Consider the following 15,758-nt stretch of genomic DNA (forward strand, 5'->3'; position numbering starts at 1 on the left):
GTTTTTGTTCCAACAGTTCCTACGCTTACCCACACTGAACATCACTTGCCACATTATCGCCCGCTCATCCAGTTCGGAGATCCTCCCGGATCTCTTTCACTGCAACAGGCCGGACCTCCCTTTGCAGATTGTCCAAGCTGATTTCCCCTCAGCAGGTTTCATTTCTCGTTGCGCTTAATAATTCTATCTTTAATCATAGTTCCTACTAATTCAGACATTAGACTAACTGGCCTGTAATTCCCTGGACCGCTTTTTAAGAACTGGTGTGAAATTTGCTATTTTCCAGTCGGCCTGTATGGCTGCCAGTTTTAGCAATGAATTACACATAAACGTACCAGTTAACAGAATGTAAGATCACATTTGAGTTCCTTAAGGACCCTTGGTGTTTACAGCCCAGGGCATTCTACTTTAATACCATGCTTCAAAAAAGCACGCATTTCTATCAGGTGCAGGACAGACAGGGAGAAGTCTGCGGCTGACAGCCTCGGGCATTTTGGGTGGACGGTGCTGTGGCTTGTCATCCCCTCTTGGTGCTGCTTGGGCTGGCCTCCTGGACAAGGGGCTATGGAAGCCTTGTGCCCCCCCCTCCACCTGCAGGGGGTGAGGCGACAGGCCACCAAGGGAGCAGCCCCCAGGGAGGGCAACGGAGGCCGAATCCCGCTAGGCCCCAAGCAAGAGCAGCTGTCGAGCACCCTTACTGTGGATCTCGATCAGGTCTGGAAGGTTGGGGAAGAGCAGCGCCACTTCCTCCCGAGGCAGCAGGCTCTCCTTCCTCATGCGCTGGTAGAAGACGGTGTCCAGAACACGCAAGATCCGCAGGTGGGAGGCCTCCGTCACAAAGAGCTCTGCCCAAAGCGCACGGCCGGGGGGGGGGGGGCGGGGGGGAGACGGGGGAATGATTAGTGAGCTGGCGGTGGGCTCTGGGACATGGCACAGCTGATCCAACCTGCCCTCTGGCAGGCTGGGATGGGTCCCAATCCCTCCTCCCAAACTGGCCAGCAGGGGGTGGTAGACGACCTGATGTCCGGGGTGGAGGGGGGGGGAGTCCCCATTTTCTGCCTAGTGGCCAGAGTGTGTGAGGGAGGGGGTCAAAACAGGGGACAGGCCCACACTGCCCTCGCATCCCTCTGAATCTGCCAGACCGCCCCGCCCCACCCCACCCCCCGCCTTGATCTTACGGGAGCTGATTTATGTCCTGGTTCCCGAGGATGCCAAGCGCCGACCTGAATGCGCCGAGTCATTCACTGCAGACGCGGGGCCCGGGCCCTCTGCCTGCTTGCCCCCCGCCCTGGCTCCCCCACGATGCTCACCGTTGATGACCTCCTGGCGCTCAACCTCCCTCTGGGGCAGAGACGCCACAACGTCCCGGCCAACGGTGTGCTGCCAGTTCTGCGAGTCCAGCTCTGGCTCCAGGTCAGAGTGGTGACTGAATTCGTCCTCCAGGACGTGGGGCAGGACGGCCTCCGTGCCGAAGCCCAGGCTGGGGGACTCAATGCTCCTGCAAGGGTGCCAAGAGAGGAGCTGCCCAAACCCTCCGGGCACACAATTCCGACCCCAAGGGCTACACAACTGCCTTTCAGCCACATGGGAACTAGAGGAACGGGCAGGAGGCATTTCCTATGCAGGTGAGCATTTTTGAAACATGAACAGGGTCTTTTTTTAATGAAGAGGGAAGGCCTAATGCCAACAATAGCCACTGGGGGGGGGCCAAAATCAGTGTATCTGAGCCAGCGAGCCTTTACAGAGTCACAGCCTGGGCGGCTGATGAAGTATTCAAGATATTCCAGATGTGACTACTTAACAATTGTGGATTTGCTGCTTGGATTAGGGTAGCTGCGCGTTTGTGAAATGTGTGGTGTACGACAGATCCTCTGTAATTTTGAGCTGGAAGGTGTCTTCGTCCAGTAAGTTAAGCGCCCCGCCACTGGAGCACGGGGGCAGCCATTCTGCCAGACCTTTGGGCCAGACAGAGCAGCCTTCAGCCTCCCTATCGAGGCTCCCCCCCCCCCACCCGCCCCCTCTAAGGGGTGGGCTCCATTCCCATCCTGGAGCCAGAAAAAGCAGCCCAGGCATGCTGAGGGTCAGGCGGGCACCAGAGCCTTCGCCCCCCACACCCCTCCCTTTGGTAAACACCCCCCCTCCTCTTCTCACCTGCGCCCCATTTTGGGAGTGTAGGGTGGAGTGGGATTTTCCAGTGACCTGCCAACGAAGCAAGAAATCAGTCCAGCACGGATCCAGCAAACAGCGGCCTAGGGGGGAACGATGCTGACCCCGACCCTTTGTCCCCAGCTGACAGAGGTGGACGAGAAGGACCCAGCAGAGACTCGTGGCCCGGGAGAGTCGGGGCAACAGGCCACCCCTCCGGCACACTGGAAAGGCTGACTGCTTGCAGGAGGACACCCCCCCCACCCCCCACCCCCAGGCTGATCTCTCCCCACTGCCTCTCACTGCCCCGACTCAGCAGCCCTGGGCTCCTACCTGGCCGAGAGACTGGAGGCCGAGGAGGAGGCCGACTGGTGGAGCCGGGTGGCTTCGGCCGCAGCCTCCATGTCCACGTCGCTCCGGGAGCGAGGCACGTTCTCTGCCTTCCGCAGCCGCTTCAGCTCCTCCCGGCCCTTCAGGCTCTCTGACCGGCCAAGCCTGACCTCCGCCCTGGAGCTGAAGAGGAGGCAGAAGCTTCCGGCATGACCCCAAAGACCCCCAGAAATGCCGTGCCCCAAACCCCAGAGCCAGGTCGGCTTTCCCTCCCAAAGTTCCTCTTCCCACTTTCCCCCCTGAAGGTGGGCTTTCTCAGCACATCACAGAAGAAACCACAGCTGGGGTGGGGGGAGGGGGGCATAGGCAAGCGTGTGTGCAGCGCGTGGGCTGAAGGGAGCCCTTTCCCGCTGGGCCGATGCCACTGGACGCCCCCCGCAGCCGTTACTTCCAGGGCCCACAACAGGAAGAACTGTTGGGAGGCTGTGCTCAGGAAAGCCGCCTCCGGCCCTCCCTGCCTCCTACCTGTCCATCTCCAGGAGATCTTCGGGGAAGCTGCCGGTGGACAGGCGCTGGGCGCCAGGCTCCTGGGGCTCATAATACTGGCTGTTCTCAAAGTGTTGGATGATGTTCCTCACATTGCCAGGTTTAACTGGGGGTGGAGAAGGGTCAGAGTTGTGGGTTGGGCAGCCCCGTCCCTGGCAGCAAGCAGGGGCAGCGCAGGGCTCGCAACACGGGGCAAAGACAAGCCACTCCTGCTCAAAGCGGCCGGGGCTGGCCAGCCACCCTCCTCGGGGCCGGGGAGGGGTCTCCAAGGCAACTGTGGCCTGCCCAGCAACAGCTGCCTTCAGCCTGCCCCAATCTCAGCCCCCCGTGGTAATGGCAAACGCAGAGACAGAGAAAGCAAGCAGGCTGGGGGGGGGGCGGGGGGGCCAGAGCACCACAAATGGAGCGAGCCCGTCCAAAGGACCGGCTCAGCTGGGCTCAGGAATGTCTTCAGCTGGGGCGCCAGCAGGCTCCCACGCGCTCCCAGCAGCTTGCCACAGAGACGGCTCCTGGGGTGCAATGTGCTCAGGGTCCACTGGAGGGCGAGAGAGAGGGCCCAGCCAGAGACAAGGGGCAGCGCCCGCAAGGCCAGGCGGGGACTCTGGAGCTGGGCTGGCAGGCACCAAACCCCAGAGCCAGAGGCGGGCACAGGCGGGCAGCATTTGCTGCTGGAGGGTCCCATCAAGAAGCCAGTGGCCCTCCGTAGTCGAGCCCAAAGTCAGCCTCGACAAAAGGCCCCTCCCCTAATTTGGAAACAAGCAACTGAGATGGGCGGGTCACTTTTACCTTCGACGGGGGACAAAGGGACATGAAATGCTGGAAAGAAAAGAAAAACAAGGTGGGATGTCAAAATCAAATTTTGCACAGCACAATGTAAGATGAACAAGGAACGCCAACAAGGGAAGCTGGGGGGGGGGGAGAGACCCCACGGAACCCTCCAAAGAAAGCGGGGGCCAGGAGCTTCTGCAGGCAGCCCCCCCCCATACCGCCCCCCCCCGGTACACACTCACTGCTCTGGGAGGAGCTCTTGGGCTTCCCGATGTACTTCAGGATGGGGTTCCGCCTCTTGTCCTCCGAGGCCTCCTTGTCCTTCTTGGTGCTGCTGCCGCTCTGTGGACCCAGAAGAGGCGGGGTGAGGGGGGGCCCCTTCTGCAAGCTCTTGGGGGCCCGAGACACCCCTAGAGCGCCAGCGGCCCCCACCTCCTACCTTCTTGGCCTTGGGGAAGAACGGCAGCCATTTCTCCTTCTCCTGGGCTTGCAACTTCTCAGCGGTGCCGGCCAGGCGGACCTCCCGGGTGCGGATTCCCAAGTGGCCCACGTAAGTGCTCAAGGCGAAACTCATGGGGGAGCTGCGGGGTGGGGGAGAGGAGAGAGCAACGGCCCGTTCTGCTGAGGCTGGAGGAACGGCACCATCAGCCGCAGGATGGCACATCGCACCATCTGGGCAGCATCCCCAGCCGTGCCAGGTGCTGCAGCCCCGCCAACGGAAGCGGCAAGCAGGGAAGCGCAAACGGTGAACCTGAACGCCCCCAGGCCCCTGCGGGCTGCTCGCTCGGTGCTGTCAGGACCCTGAGTCCTAGCAGGGTGCCTCCCTCCCGTTCTCGGCCGAGGCTCTGGCTGTCAGCAACCCTGCCCAAGAGCCCAGGCCAACACGGGGGCTCCTTGGCAGCCCCGGCGGCTCGAATTCCGCTCCCCCTTGCACTTTCCGCCTGCACGCAGACCGCTCCCTGGCACTAGGGGAAAGTGCAGGCGTCGGGCAAGCGGATCCTCCCAGGGACACAGTCGACGGCTTCCTGAACTGCCTCTGGGCTCCCGAAGAAATTCTAGAGCCCTTCAGGAAGAACGGCCAACCCAAAGGTCCTGGGCAGCAAAACTGCCTTACTCCAGGGATGCTACCCCTGCCTTGAGGCTCTGCGAGAGAGGCGGACTATAAAATAGATTTTTTTTAAAGAAACAGGGAATGTCATAGGGGCATAAAAAGTTGCTCTGGCCCCAACTGCCTCCAGCTACCCAGGATTTGCAGAACTGCCCCCCAAATGTGACTCCCTCCCCCCACCCCCGCCCCAGCACCCTACCAAGAAGGTGTGTGCAGCGGGCTGTGAGCTCTGAAGTCAAGAGAAGCGCACTCACCTCCTGTCCTCTTCATATTTGGATCTGGAGAGAGAAGGGAGAAGGTCAGGCATCTTGCCACGTCTCCCCCAAACCGCCTTTCTAGACCATGCCTACCGAGGCCACATACACACTGGTGCTGTCTGCCAGAGGGAGGCCCCCTCAAACCCCAGCCGTCTCCCCTCTCTTGTCTGTCTTGTGTGCATTTTAAGCCCCTTGGTTTCTCCAGAGCGGAGAAGATCAGCCCTGCCAGGGAGGGGTGCCATGGCTCCCGGGCCAGCTCTCTCTGGGTTGGCACTCCCAGTGAAGACTCCGGAAGGACCACCTGCCTGCCTGCCGGGCAGGGGTCCTGCTTCTCCCTTCGCATTGGAATGGATTCCACAGCAGAGCAGCCCAGGCCCCTCCCTCCAGCTGCCTCCGAAGCACAGCATGAAGCAACGCAAGAGGGGCGGGGAGGGGAGGTCTGCCCTCTGCTGCTGCCCGGCCTCCTGCCCCTGGGAACACACACACACACCCCATTCCCAGAGAGGGTGCCACGCAAGCCCATCCTCCTCCTCCTCCTCCTCGGCACTCACAGTATGTCCCCGAGCTGAGCCATCTGCTTCTCGGCCACTTGCCGCTCCTTGTGGGGGTCTCCGTCCAGGTCGAGAAGGTCGTTTTCCCCATATAAGCTCCCCAGCCCCATGGTGCGCTTGGTCCTGCGAACACAGACAGCTCCGCTTTGGCTTCCCTCCTGTTGGCCTCCCGCAGCTCAGGGCCCCCGCAATGCAAAGCGGCTACAGGCACAACGGCAGGCGTAAGACATCCTTAAAACCAGAGAGGCGCTGCCGCCCCCTTCCCTTTCCAAAGCGCCTACAGCTGGTCGGAGGCCTCCTCTGCTGGCCTCGGCCTGAATGAAAAGGCCCTGCCCCAGGACCCGCACCTTGGTCCCAACTTCTCCAGGCACCGTGTCCTGCTACAGATTGGGGGGTGGGGGGGAGGACAGAGTTGGGACAGACAGAAAACGCCACCCAAGCAGGTCAAAAGGAAACAGCCGTGGGCCTCCTTCGCTGTCCCTTTGAGGGCTTGGCCGTGGCCTCTGAGGGCCAGCCCGAGAGGGCAAAGGACGAGGGCCCTCCAGGGACCCCAAAGACATTCCAGTTATGGGCTGAAGGGCAGAGAGGGAAGGAGGAGGCCACAGCTCAGCGGCCGAGCATCTCCCCTCCACCCCAGGGGCCAGAGCTGGGGGCATCCTCGGGATCCCGGGCGGCCACTGCCAGAGGTCTGACACGAGCAGGAGTGCAGCCAGCCGAGGGAAGAGGGCCTCACCTGTAATCCTGCATCTGCTCCTGAATCTCAGGCAAGACTGCATCCTGCACCTCTGAGAAGGCGCTCCGCACATCCTCCCCGTTCTGCAGCCGGGACTCTGGAGGAACCATTTCGGGGCAAGAACAAAGCGTTAAGGAGCCAGAAGGGGCCCCGTCACCTCTGCAGCTCCCGGGAGGCCTTCACAGCCCCTCCTCGTTTTCAAGGCCCTCTTGCTATGCTCGTGGCACCCGCCACACTTGAGCCACGTGGAAAGGCAAGGTGCAAACGCTTCCCATAGAATAAAGCAATAAAACCGGCTGCTCGAGCCTTGGCCAGCATGCAGCATCCTCTGGGTTGCTCGGGAAGGGCTCTGCGAAGGGTGGATGGAGAAGGCGGAGGCCTGGCAACACCTGGCAAGAGCTGTGCTCTTCCTCCAACCCGCTCAGAGCCTCTTCCGGGGGCCCACCTGGCTCCTCTGCCCAAGAACGGACAGCCTGGCCCCAGCCAGCACTGCTCAAAGCACAAGCACCACACAGCCCCAGTGCTGCACACACACAAGGAGGCAAAACAGCCCCCTCCCTCCCTCCCCCCCCCCTCCCCCCGCCCGGGAGAAGGTCTCCTTCGAGAGGGCAGGTCCAGATCCCTGGAAAAGGAAAGGGCTGGGCAGTGAGCCGGGGAGCTCCAGGCTCTCAAACACTCCCAGAGCAGCTACATTTCTAAGTGCAAAGAGGGGGCGTGCTGCATTCTCACACACAACCCAACATACCTATTTCAGCCAGTAACAGATCGGAGACCTTTACTCTCAGCGGCTGCGGGAGGGAAAAGATGGTGTCAGAACATCCCAGGCTGAGGGGGATGGCTCAGAACAGCTCCCCCCACACCGCCCCCAAGGGGGGGGGGCAAGGCTGGCGCTATCTCTTGGCACGCCCCGTTCGGGAGGGGCTCCCCTCTCTCTTTGCTGAGATTCCCAACTTCAAATGACACATCGATCCAAATTCACGCACTGGGGAAAGCCGCGTCCCGCTCCGGGCCCTCAGCCCCCCCCCCCGCCCCCCCAACACTTACCGCATTTTTCTCCAAAAAGATGTTCCAGATGTCCTTGCTGAGCCCCCGAGCCTCCTTGGGGTTCATCTGCTGGCCAACATCAGCACACAAGTACAGGAGCTGCAAGAGCCGGAAGGAAGAGCGGCAGGCGTCAGAGGTTGCGAAAGGGCAGCGGGCAAGAGGAAGCGGGCACGAAGGGCCTCCTCTGCGCCAAGGCAAGGGAGCCAGGCCCGAGGCGGAGCGTTCGCTCCCAGTTTAGCTCTGCTCTGCTCTTCTCCCGCTCTGTCCTCCCCACCTCTATCCCCACAGGGTGGGGGTTAGGCCAAGAGGGTGGGACTGGCCCAAAGTCACCCAGCAGGCCCCCCCCCCCCCCGTTCCGGACCGAGGAGCTGAGTCTGCGCCCCTCGCCCCCAGATCCTGGCCCGACACTCTAACCAGGACGCCACCCTGGCTCTCGGTTCTAACCCCCCACCCCACCCCGAATGCACCTGATGGAGTTTCCGCCCGCGTGCAGTCAGCAACCGCCTACGCGAATGAACCTGAATGTTCAGGACACGGGGGGCAGGCGGGGGGGGGGGGAGGCGGCCTACATTCAGGCCAACCAGAGAGTGCTCGCCCACCCAGCGGCGCTTCAGGGACTCAGCCCCACCCACGCACCTATTCTAGGCAAGGGTCCATGGCTGCTCCCCACACGCGGCAAGCGGGGTTCGGCCTCGGCTGCTTTCCCATTTCTAAAACGTGTGCTCTAAAGCCCCTGTTGGCTGAGGAATGTTTAGAAGCGCACAGCCAGCGTCCCAGAAGACACTGCTCAGTTTGCTCTTTCACCCTTGGGGGTATTGATTGATTAATTGATTGATTGATTCAAATGTGTGGCCTGCTCTCCCCACAAGTGGGCTCAGAGCGGGGAGCCAGCTTGGTGTAGTGGTTAAGAAGAGCACAGGACTCTAATCTGGAGAGCCGAGTTTGATTCCCCACTCCTCTGCTTGAAGCCAGCTGGGTGACCTTGGGTCAGTCACAGCTCTCTCAGAGCTCTCTCAGCCCCGCCCACCTCACAGGGTGTTTGTTGTTGTGGAGATAATAATGACATACTTTGTAAACTACTCTGAGTGGCTGTTAAGTCGTCCTGAAGGGTGGTATATAAATTGAATGTTGTTGTTATTATTATCAAATGTTGTTATAACAACATCTAAGATAAAAACTACTAGAATGTAAAAATTTAACAATTTACAATTACAATAAAACAGTTTCAGAATGCAGCACACGCTATCACACAAGCCCGGACATCAAATCCCCGTAGGGCAGGGGTGGCATGCTCTTTAAACGGACAACAAGATCAGGAGGGGAGCTCAACGGCCACCCCCACCCCCAGGAGGAGGCCAGCCGGATAATTTGGCCCCCTCGGCCACCATAAGCCTCTCCGTCTTGCAGGCCCGGTGGAACAACTACTGCTGGGCCCTGCGGTCCACCGGCAGAGAGTCCCACCAGGCTGGGGCCAGGGCCGAGAAAGGCCAGGGACCAGTCGCAGATGTGTGTCAGCTGAACAGAGCACCCTGCCAGCTGGCAGGATCCACGGAGGAGGAGGAGGAGGGTGAGCCTGCCGGGCCCCTCTTCTGCCCTGCCCCTTGCCCCGGAGCCCTGCAAGGGCCAAAGCAGCGAGACCAGCGAGGCGGTCATACCAGAGGGCTTGGATCGGCCTGAGAAAAGATGTAGCGCAGGAAAACCCCGAGGTGAGCCGGCCGGGACTTCAGCTTCCCCAGCTCCTGGAACAGGGAGTCGCCCTAGGGCAGAAAGCACCAGACCGAGATCAGAGCGGGGAGAAAGGGGGGGGGCGCGTGCCAGGAATGCCAGGGCACCCCACACGTGTCCCCTGGGCAGGGCCCCCCGGCCTCTCAGGACACCCACCTCCTTGTTAAAGTATCCTGGGTCACAATCCTCCTCGGGACCGATGATGAGTGGTCTTGGCGTTGGGGCTGCATCTGTGCCCTGCAGAGAACAACAAACACAACCAAGCGTCAGGAAACATGGCAGGGCCATCAAACGGAGAAGCAACAATCCGGGAAAGAATAATGGGAAGTCTCTGCTTTAAAACCAAGTTTCTAGCCCCCATTGTCTCAGAGGACCAAAAGCCTGAAGCCACATTGCCCTCCAAAGCTAGGGCTCCACGAGACAGACGAGCTTCCGGTTCTCCCAGGCATCCTACCTGGGGCACCTGCGGAAAGAGGCCCGCCCCTCCCTGTGGCTCACCTGTTCCAGCACAGGGCAGAAAGGCGTGTCGGAGCTGTGGGCCCAGCGGGACTGGGGGGCCTTGGCAGGGATGACCGGGGAGGGGTGGGGGGGACTGTCCACACCAGGGTCAGACAAGACAGAATGTCGATTCAGGGAGATCTGCTAAAACACACACAAAGGGGGGATCGGTCCGTGCTGAGGGGTACTCCCCACCGAGCCCGGGGGCAGCCCAAAAGAGCCCTCCGGCCTCACCTCGCTGAGTGAAGGGAAGCGCTCAGGACCCGAGTCCAAGCCACTGTCGCCATCCTGGGAGTCCAGGCAGCCTGTGGGGAGGCAACGCAATGAAAACCCCGCAGGCAGAGAAGAAGGGCAGGCCTTGCTGTGGCTGCTGCGGCTGCTGGAGCAACCAGGTGGGATCCATTTCTCCCCCAGAGCAGAGGTGGCCCACCCCCACCTGCACTCTCCCGCTTCGGAGCACAGGTGAGTGCTGCCAAGAGACCCCCAAACGGCTCTAGCTGTGCTTTCCCTGCAGGCTTTCTCCTTGCTGAGCAGAGGAAGTCCTCCTTGTCGGGGGGGGGGGGCTCTCCCTCATGTAAGCCACGAGCTGAATGCCTCTTCTGACACCGAGCCCCTTCTCCGGCCACAGCAAGGCACCAACCCACCCCTTCTGGACCGCCTGGGCCAACAGCCGTCTGCGCTACAAACCTGCAGCTCAAAACCAGGGGGCAGAAAAACGCAACCACTGCATAACTCACCATCAGCTGCACGGGAACCGATGGAGCTGGAATCGCCGGCCTGTAATGGAATGAGGCCTAGAGGTTAGCGCTACAGCCCCTCCTGCCAGGCAAAACTCTGCAGCCTCATCCTCTCTGCTGGTTCAGAGACCGCCAACTCCGCTTTTCTTAATCCTAGAATCACAGAGTTGGAAGGGGCCATGCAGACCATCTAGTCCAACCCCCTGCCCAGTGCAGGATGAGCCTAAAGCATCCCTGACATGTATTCGTCCAGCCGCTCCTTGAAAGCTTCTTCCTTCAGGACATCTCCTTGCCTCAAAGGAGAGCCCCCCCCCCCCACTGCCCCACCTTGTTATTATTTCCCAGGGCCTTTGGAAGCTCTGCTTAAGTTCCCCTCCTCTCAGCCTCTGGATCAGCAAAGGGGGCAGCATACTCCACCCAGCCCAGCACCGCCGCTCTGCTCATGCCTTGACTCTTAAAAACTCTCCTTCCCCCAGCTGTGAACCCCACTCTTCCCCGCCCCTCCTGGGGGCCCTTCCTTGGAGAAGAATCCCCGCCCAGCCAGAGGCCCGGCTCTCTTTCACGTCCTCTCCTCTCGCATAACTCTACATACGCATGTCCTTCTGAACACAACCACGTCACTGTCCTTACCCTTGAGGATCTTTTCATTTCCTATATATCCCCTTGCTAAACCTTGCTATGGAAAAGATCTGGCTATTTTGTGGTTACTGCTAACCTATTAGAGGCACTTTAATAATAATAACATTCGATTTATATACCGCCCTTCAGGGCAACTTAACGCCCACTCAGAGCAATTTACAAAGTATGTCATTATTATTATCCCCATAACAACAAACATCCTGTGAGGTGGGTGGGGCTGAGAGAGCCCTGAGAGAGCTGTGACTGAGCCAAGGTCACCCAGCTGGCTTCAAGCGGAGGAGTGGGGAATCAAACCTGGCTCTCCAGATTAGAGTCCTGCTGCTCGTAACCACTACACCAAACTGACTCTACACCAAACTGGCTTGCCTGCCCACTATCCAGGCAAAAGATCCCCCTAAATTGCACGTTCTGCTCTGCTAAATGGCAAATGTGTCAGTTTTCCAAGCTAGCCAGACTGTGGAAGAGGGTTCCCCCAATTAGTTGCGGTTCTGGGTGAGAATCCCCAAACCTAAGATAGAGAGTCCGCACATGTCTCAGAATACACGTGAAAGGGAGCACATGTGGTAACAAGGGACCGCTGGAGTCCATAAATGTGGCGTCTGGAGAAGCACAGAATTGGTGAACACTCCTGTCAGCTTGACCCCACCACTGTCCACCCACATGTCAGAAGGGGCCAGCCAAAGGAATGCACGACCCTCTCCTTCCCCACCTCCAGGCAAGTTCAGCAAGCGATCCGGGCTCCCCTCAGCATCCCCCAAAGCGCCAGAACTCCACGGAGCAGCTCACAGGCGAGGCAGCAATGGAGGCTTGCAGGCACGGAGCACATGAAGAGGCCCTCTTCTGGACCAAGCCTCTGGCCTCTCCTCAAGCTCTGCATCACCTCCTCTGGCTGCCAGGGGCTTCGGGGCAGAGCAATGCCCTTCCCAGCACACCTGCCGCCTGGAGGCACCGAGGACGGAGCCCGGGACCACCTGCCTGCCCGTTTGGGGCCGACAGTGATTGCCCAGCCTCCAGGAGAGAAACGGCCTTCTCAACACTAGGCGTGCCAGAGGCCTGGACTGGAGAGGGCAGGACCGAGCCGGAGCTCCTCCAGACGGGCTTACCGCCGAGCCCCCCATCTCCTGCCTGATCTTCAGCTGCAGCTGGCTGACTCTGCGGCGAGCTCCTTCGATCTGCTCCTCGAGAGGCGACGCCGGGTTCCGGCTGTAGACCTCGTAGAAATGCTGCGGAAGAACGACAAGGGCCCAAGAGCATCAGCCAGTGTTCGACAGCACCTCGCGGGCGGCTGCCACCGGTCTCCTGTGGCTCCCGTGGTCTGAGACGCTGCTGAACAGCCCGTGTCCCACCTCTCTCTCTCCCATGAAGGAATTCAAGGCGGCCTCCTTCAGGTAACGAGGGGCAAACCATTAAGAGCCAAACACACACACAACAGCAACACACACGACTGCTCAGGAGGCACAGCTGAACATTCGCCACTCGTTGCTAAGAGCTGGGGAGGGCAGACAGAGACTGCCGAGGGATGCGGCGGCGGACGACCCCCCCCCCCGTTGTACCTGCTGACGGCTGGCCTGCCCAGCCCTGCCCCGGAGAGGCTCCGCCAGGCCTGTGGCCGAGGTTGGGACCAAGGGGGCTCCTTTCAGCCGGTCTGCCCTTGAGTGAAGAATGCAGCCCCTCCCCCCCGACGGCCTGCCAACCCACCGAAGGGGCAGGCCGTCCACCCCCATACCAGGGGATTACGAGATCAGGCCTCGGCAGATGGGCCGCTGTTAAAAGTTACCGCCTCTGGTACTGATGTTTATGATTCTAATGTAATGACATGTTTGTTTTTAATGCAATTAATATATTTAATGGATTGTAACGTGTTTTTGACTGTTGCTACCTTCTATGAAACCCTTTTCTCTTTTTGAATGAGAAAAACCTTCTCTTGAAAACATTTCACAAAATCCAAACGTATAGCATGAAAACATCCAGGAACTCAATTGTTCCAACAGAAAAACTCAGAAATCTGGGGGGGGGGGCACTGAAAAAAACCCTATGATTCCCCCCCCCCTTGTGGATGGAGTTTGATGAGCGATAGTATGTTACTCAAAATATGCAGTATGGAATTTTTATTTATGACTATCTACAGCATTAGAGAATGATAATTCCTATGTATACTACACAACTTTTTCAAGATTTTTGTTTAACAGTAAATCATTTGGGCAACGATTAACATGCTATAATGTGTTTAATGTGTGACCGCCTCTCTCCCCATGTTCCGCCACAGCCGCTTCGCCTCCTTCTTTGGAGGTTTGTAAGCAGAGGCCAGATGGCCACCTGACAGCGCTGCTGCTTCTGGGAACCTGGGCAGATCACGAGGGGGAGGGCAGGAAGGGCTGCATCGGTGCTTAGTTCTCACGGCCCCTTCTTACACGCCCAGGGTAATGCCGATCGCCACCTTGGGGTCAGGTAGCCGTTTTCCCCAGGCCAGTTTGACCAGGGATCTTGACAGTGCTTTGCCATCTTCTGGGCATGGAGCCGGGGGGGGGGTAGTAGTGAATTTCCTGCGTTACGGTTGAGCTAGGTGACCTTGAAGGTCCCTTCCAACTCTCTGTGTCTATGATCTGAACAAGGCCTTCTGTGGATACCACCCTGCAGTTGGGCAAAATCAACAGCTGCCCCTACATACGCTTTCTCCATGAAAACCCCCACCCTGTGGAACGGCCTGCCTGAGGAGGTCAGGGAAGCTGCCACTGTCCGGGCTTTCCACAAACTACGCACAGCTGGATCGCTCAGGAGGGCTTTCTACCCAGACCACACGGCCGCGTTGTAAGAAACAGCTCGGAGGGATGCTTTGGTAGGGATACTGTATGCTGCGGCAGGTACGGGCCACCAGGGAGCTTCCACGTTGCTTAACACGCCACGTAAATTAGCTAAGGGTAGCTTCAGAAAGATTTCATCTCTACGCTTATTTTATGCTCGTTTTCACATTCTCTGCTACTGCAGCTTTGCACCGTTGCATGTTTCCTTGTTTATGGAAATGTCCTCGACGCTGTATGGAAACGCCTGCCCTTGTCCTTGCCACTGACTGTACTAATCTCACACTATGTAATCCGCCTTGAGTCTCAGTGAGAAAGGCGGACTACAAATGACATAAATAAAAATAAAAACAAGAATGTCCTGTGCTCGCTGTTGTGCTTGCCCAGGGAATGCCCCCCCCGCCCTGTTGACTGCATTGCATTTCAGTGGCACTGTGTAATTCACCTTGGATCTCAGTCAGAAAGTGGGACAATAAATAAAATAAAAATAAATAATGGTAATATGTTATTCAGAGTTCTCGGTATTATAACATTCAGCTTGTCAGGTTCTGCCAAGGGTGTCGCCAGGTGCCTCCGCCTTGAAGGACCTTCAGGGACTATGCGGGATCCCGCTGTATGGAAGGGGGGGGGATACCTCACCCTCACACCCCCTCAGTCCACTCGCAGGTCCCCTCAACCTGACCTTGTCCCGGCTGCCTTGCATGACAGCTGCCCCCATCCAGCTGTCGGTGGTCCTCCTCCTCCTCCTCCTCCTCCACTGCTCCCTCATTCTCTCTTTCCTCCACTCCACCACCCTCCTACACAACAACCCGCCCGGCCCTGTGGGTGGCCTTCCCTTATATCCCTTGCCCCCTTCCTGGCTCCACCTCCCAGCCATGGCCCCAGCACCCTAGCCACAGCCTTGGCTGTCGTGGGCAGTCACACCTGTGGCTGCTTTGCTGACTGCCTTGGCTGTCTCTGCTAAGGGCCTCAGGCAGCTCCACCTGTGGCTGCTTTGCTTTCAGCCCCACCTGGTTCTGGCTGGTTCCTTCTAGCCTGCCTGCAGGCTGGGGCGTGGCCCTGTGCTGCCCTTCCTCTACTGGAGGTAAGGCTGCTGCCTGTCTTGCTGCTGGCTGGCTGTCCCTGCTTCCTGGGCTTCCTCCCTCTGGTCTGATCCCCTCCCGGTTGTCCTCACTCTCCCTGCCTGGGCTCCCAGCCTCCCAGCAGAGGGTGAGGCTAGCTGGCTTCCACCTGCCCCTTCTAGACCTCTGAGGCTTGGGTGCTTCTTTACCTCCCGCTGTTGCTGGCAAGTTTGGGACCTGGTCTGTGGGGGCGGCAGAGTAGTTGCCTCCTGGCTGTGCCCCGCCTGTTCCTCTTGGCAAGCCTGGGGGTGGAGCCTCAGACCCCAGACACAGCTTAATACCCAAACATGCTGACAGCTCTCCCTACAGTAACTCCATGAGAGAGGTTCTGTCCAAATAACATGCTTTCTTCTGTTTACTACAGAATCTTTCTTCTGGGTTCCACTTTTATATCTCCTGCCTCTCCGATGGCAAAAATTAAAGACCCATGTGCTATGGCAGCACAGGGTGCAGCAGTTCGCTACTCTTCCTCAAGCACTGGGCATACCTGCAACTCTTCTTTTAAAAACACCCAGATATGTATACCTTTAAATTCCATGAATATGCCAATAGTACAATTTTGCATGCTAAGTTATAAATGAAGAACGTTATGCTGTTGTTGGGCTTTGCCGTCGTCCGCAGCAGCGTGGCAACCCGGGTCTTCCAGGGAGGTCTCCCATCTGACCCTGCTTAGCTTCTGACATCTCATGCGATCAGGCTAGCCTGGGCCGTCAAGTTATTAGATCAGTAAGAGAGGTTTAGGGTACATTTCCCTTTTC

The 15,758-nt window shown here is 58.8% G+C and overlaps 1 protein-coding gene across 6 annotated transcripts in view; it reads right to left on the minus strand.

The window, feature by feature from the left end:
- ARHGEF11 (Rho guanine nucleotide exchange factor 11) overlaps nucleotides 1-15,758 on the minus strand; it is a 49,904-nt gene that overhangs the window by 12,927 nt on the left and 21,219 nt on the right. For 5 of the 6 annotated variants that reach the window (XM_054999238.1, XM_054999220.1, XM_054999202.1 and 2 more), the window contains 19 exons: nucleotides 12,185-12,304; nucleotides 10,443-10,482; nucleotides 9,940-10,010; nucleotides 9,706-9,849; nucleotides 9,364-9,444; nucleotides 9,138-9,239; nucleotides 7,483-7,581; nucleotides 7,184-7,226; nucleotides 6,439-6,535; nucleotides 5,706-5,828; nucleotides 5,152-5,175; nucleotides 4,229-4,370; nucleotides 4,032-4,131; nucleotides 3,808-3,837; nucleotides 3,001-3,127; nucleotides 2,479-2,658; nucleotides 2,152-2,199; nucleotides 1,311-1,498; nucleotides 699-845 (listed from right to left, as the gene is read on the minus strand). In XM_054999238.1, the coding sequence (XP_054855213.1) occupies nucleotides 699-845; nucleotides 1,311-1,498; nucleotides 2,152-2,199; nucleotides 2,479-2,658; nucleotides 3,001-3,127; nucleotides 3,808-3,837; nucleotides 4,032-4,131; nucleotides 4,229-4,370; nucleotides 5,152-5,175; nucleotides 5,706-5,828; nucleotides 6,439-6,535; nucleotides 7,184-7,226; nucleotides 7,483-7,581; nucleotides 9,138-9,239; nucleotides 9,364-9,444; nucleotides 9,706-9,849; nucleotides 9,940-10,010; nucleotides 10,443-10,482; nucleotides 12,185-12,304 (1,906 nt within the window). The remainder of the gene's footprint in view (nucleotides 1-698; nucleotides 846-1,310; nucleotides 1,499-2,151; nucleotides 2,200-2,478; nucleotides 2,659-3,000; nucleotides 3,128-3,807; nucleotides 3,838-4,031; nucleotides 4,132-4,228; nucleotides 4,371-5,151; nucleotides 5,176-5,705; nucleotides 5,829-6,438; nucleotides 6,536-7,183; nucleotides 7,227-7,482; nucleotides 7,582-9,137; nucleotides 9,240-9,363; nucleotides 9,445-9,705; nucleotides 9,850-9,939; nucleotides 10,011-10,442; nucleotides 10,483-12,184; nucleotides 12,305-15,758) is intronic. The other variant, XM_054999211.1, reaches the window with a different exon arrangement.

Source organism: Eublepharis macularius, chromosome 1 (genome assembly GCF_028583425.1).
Source record: "Eublepharis macularius isolate TG4126 chromosome 1, MPM_Emac_v1.0, whole genome shotgun sequence".
NCBI classification, from domain to species: Eukaryota; Metazoa; Chordata; class Lepidosauria; order Squamata; family Eublepharidae; genus Eublepharis; species Eublepharis macularius.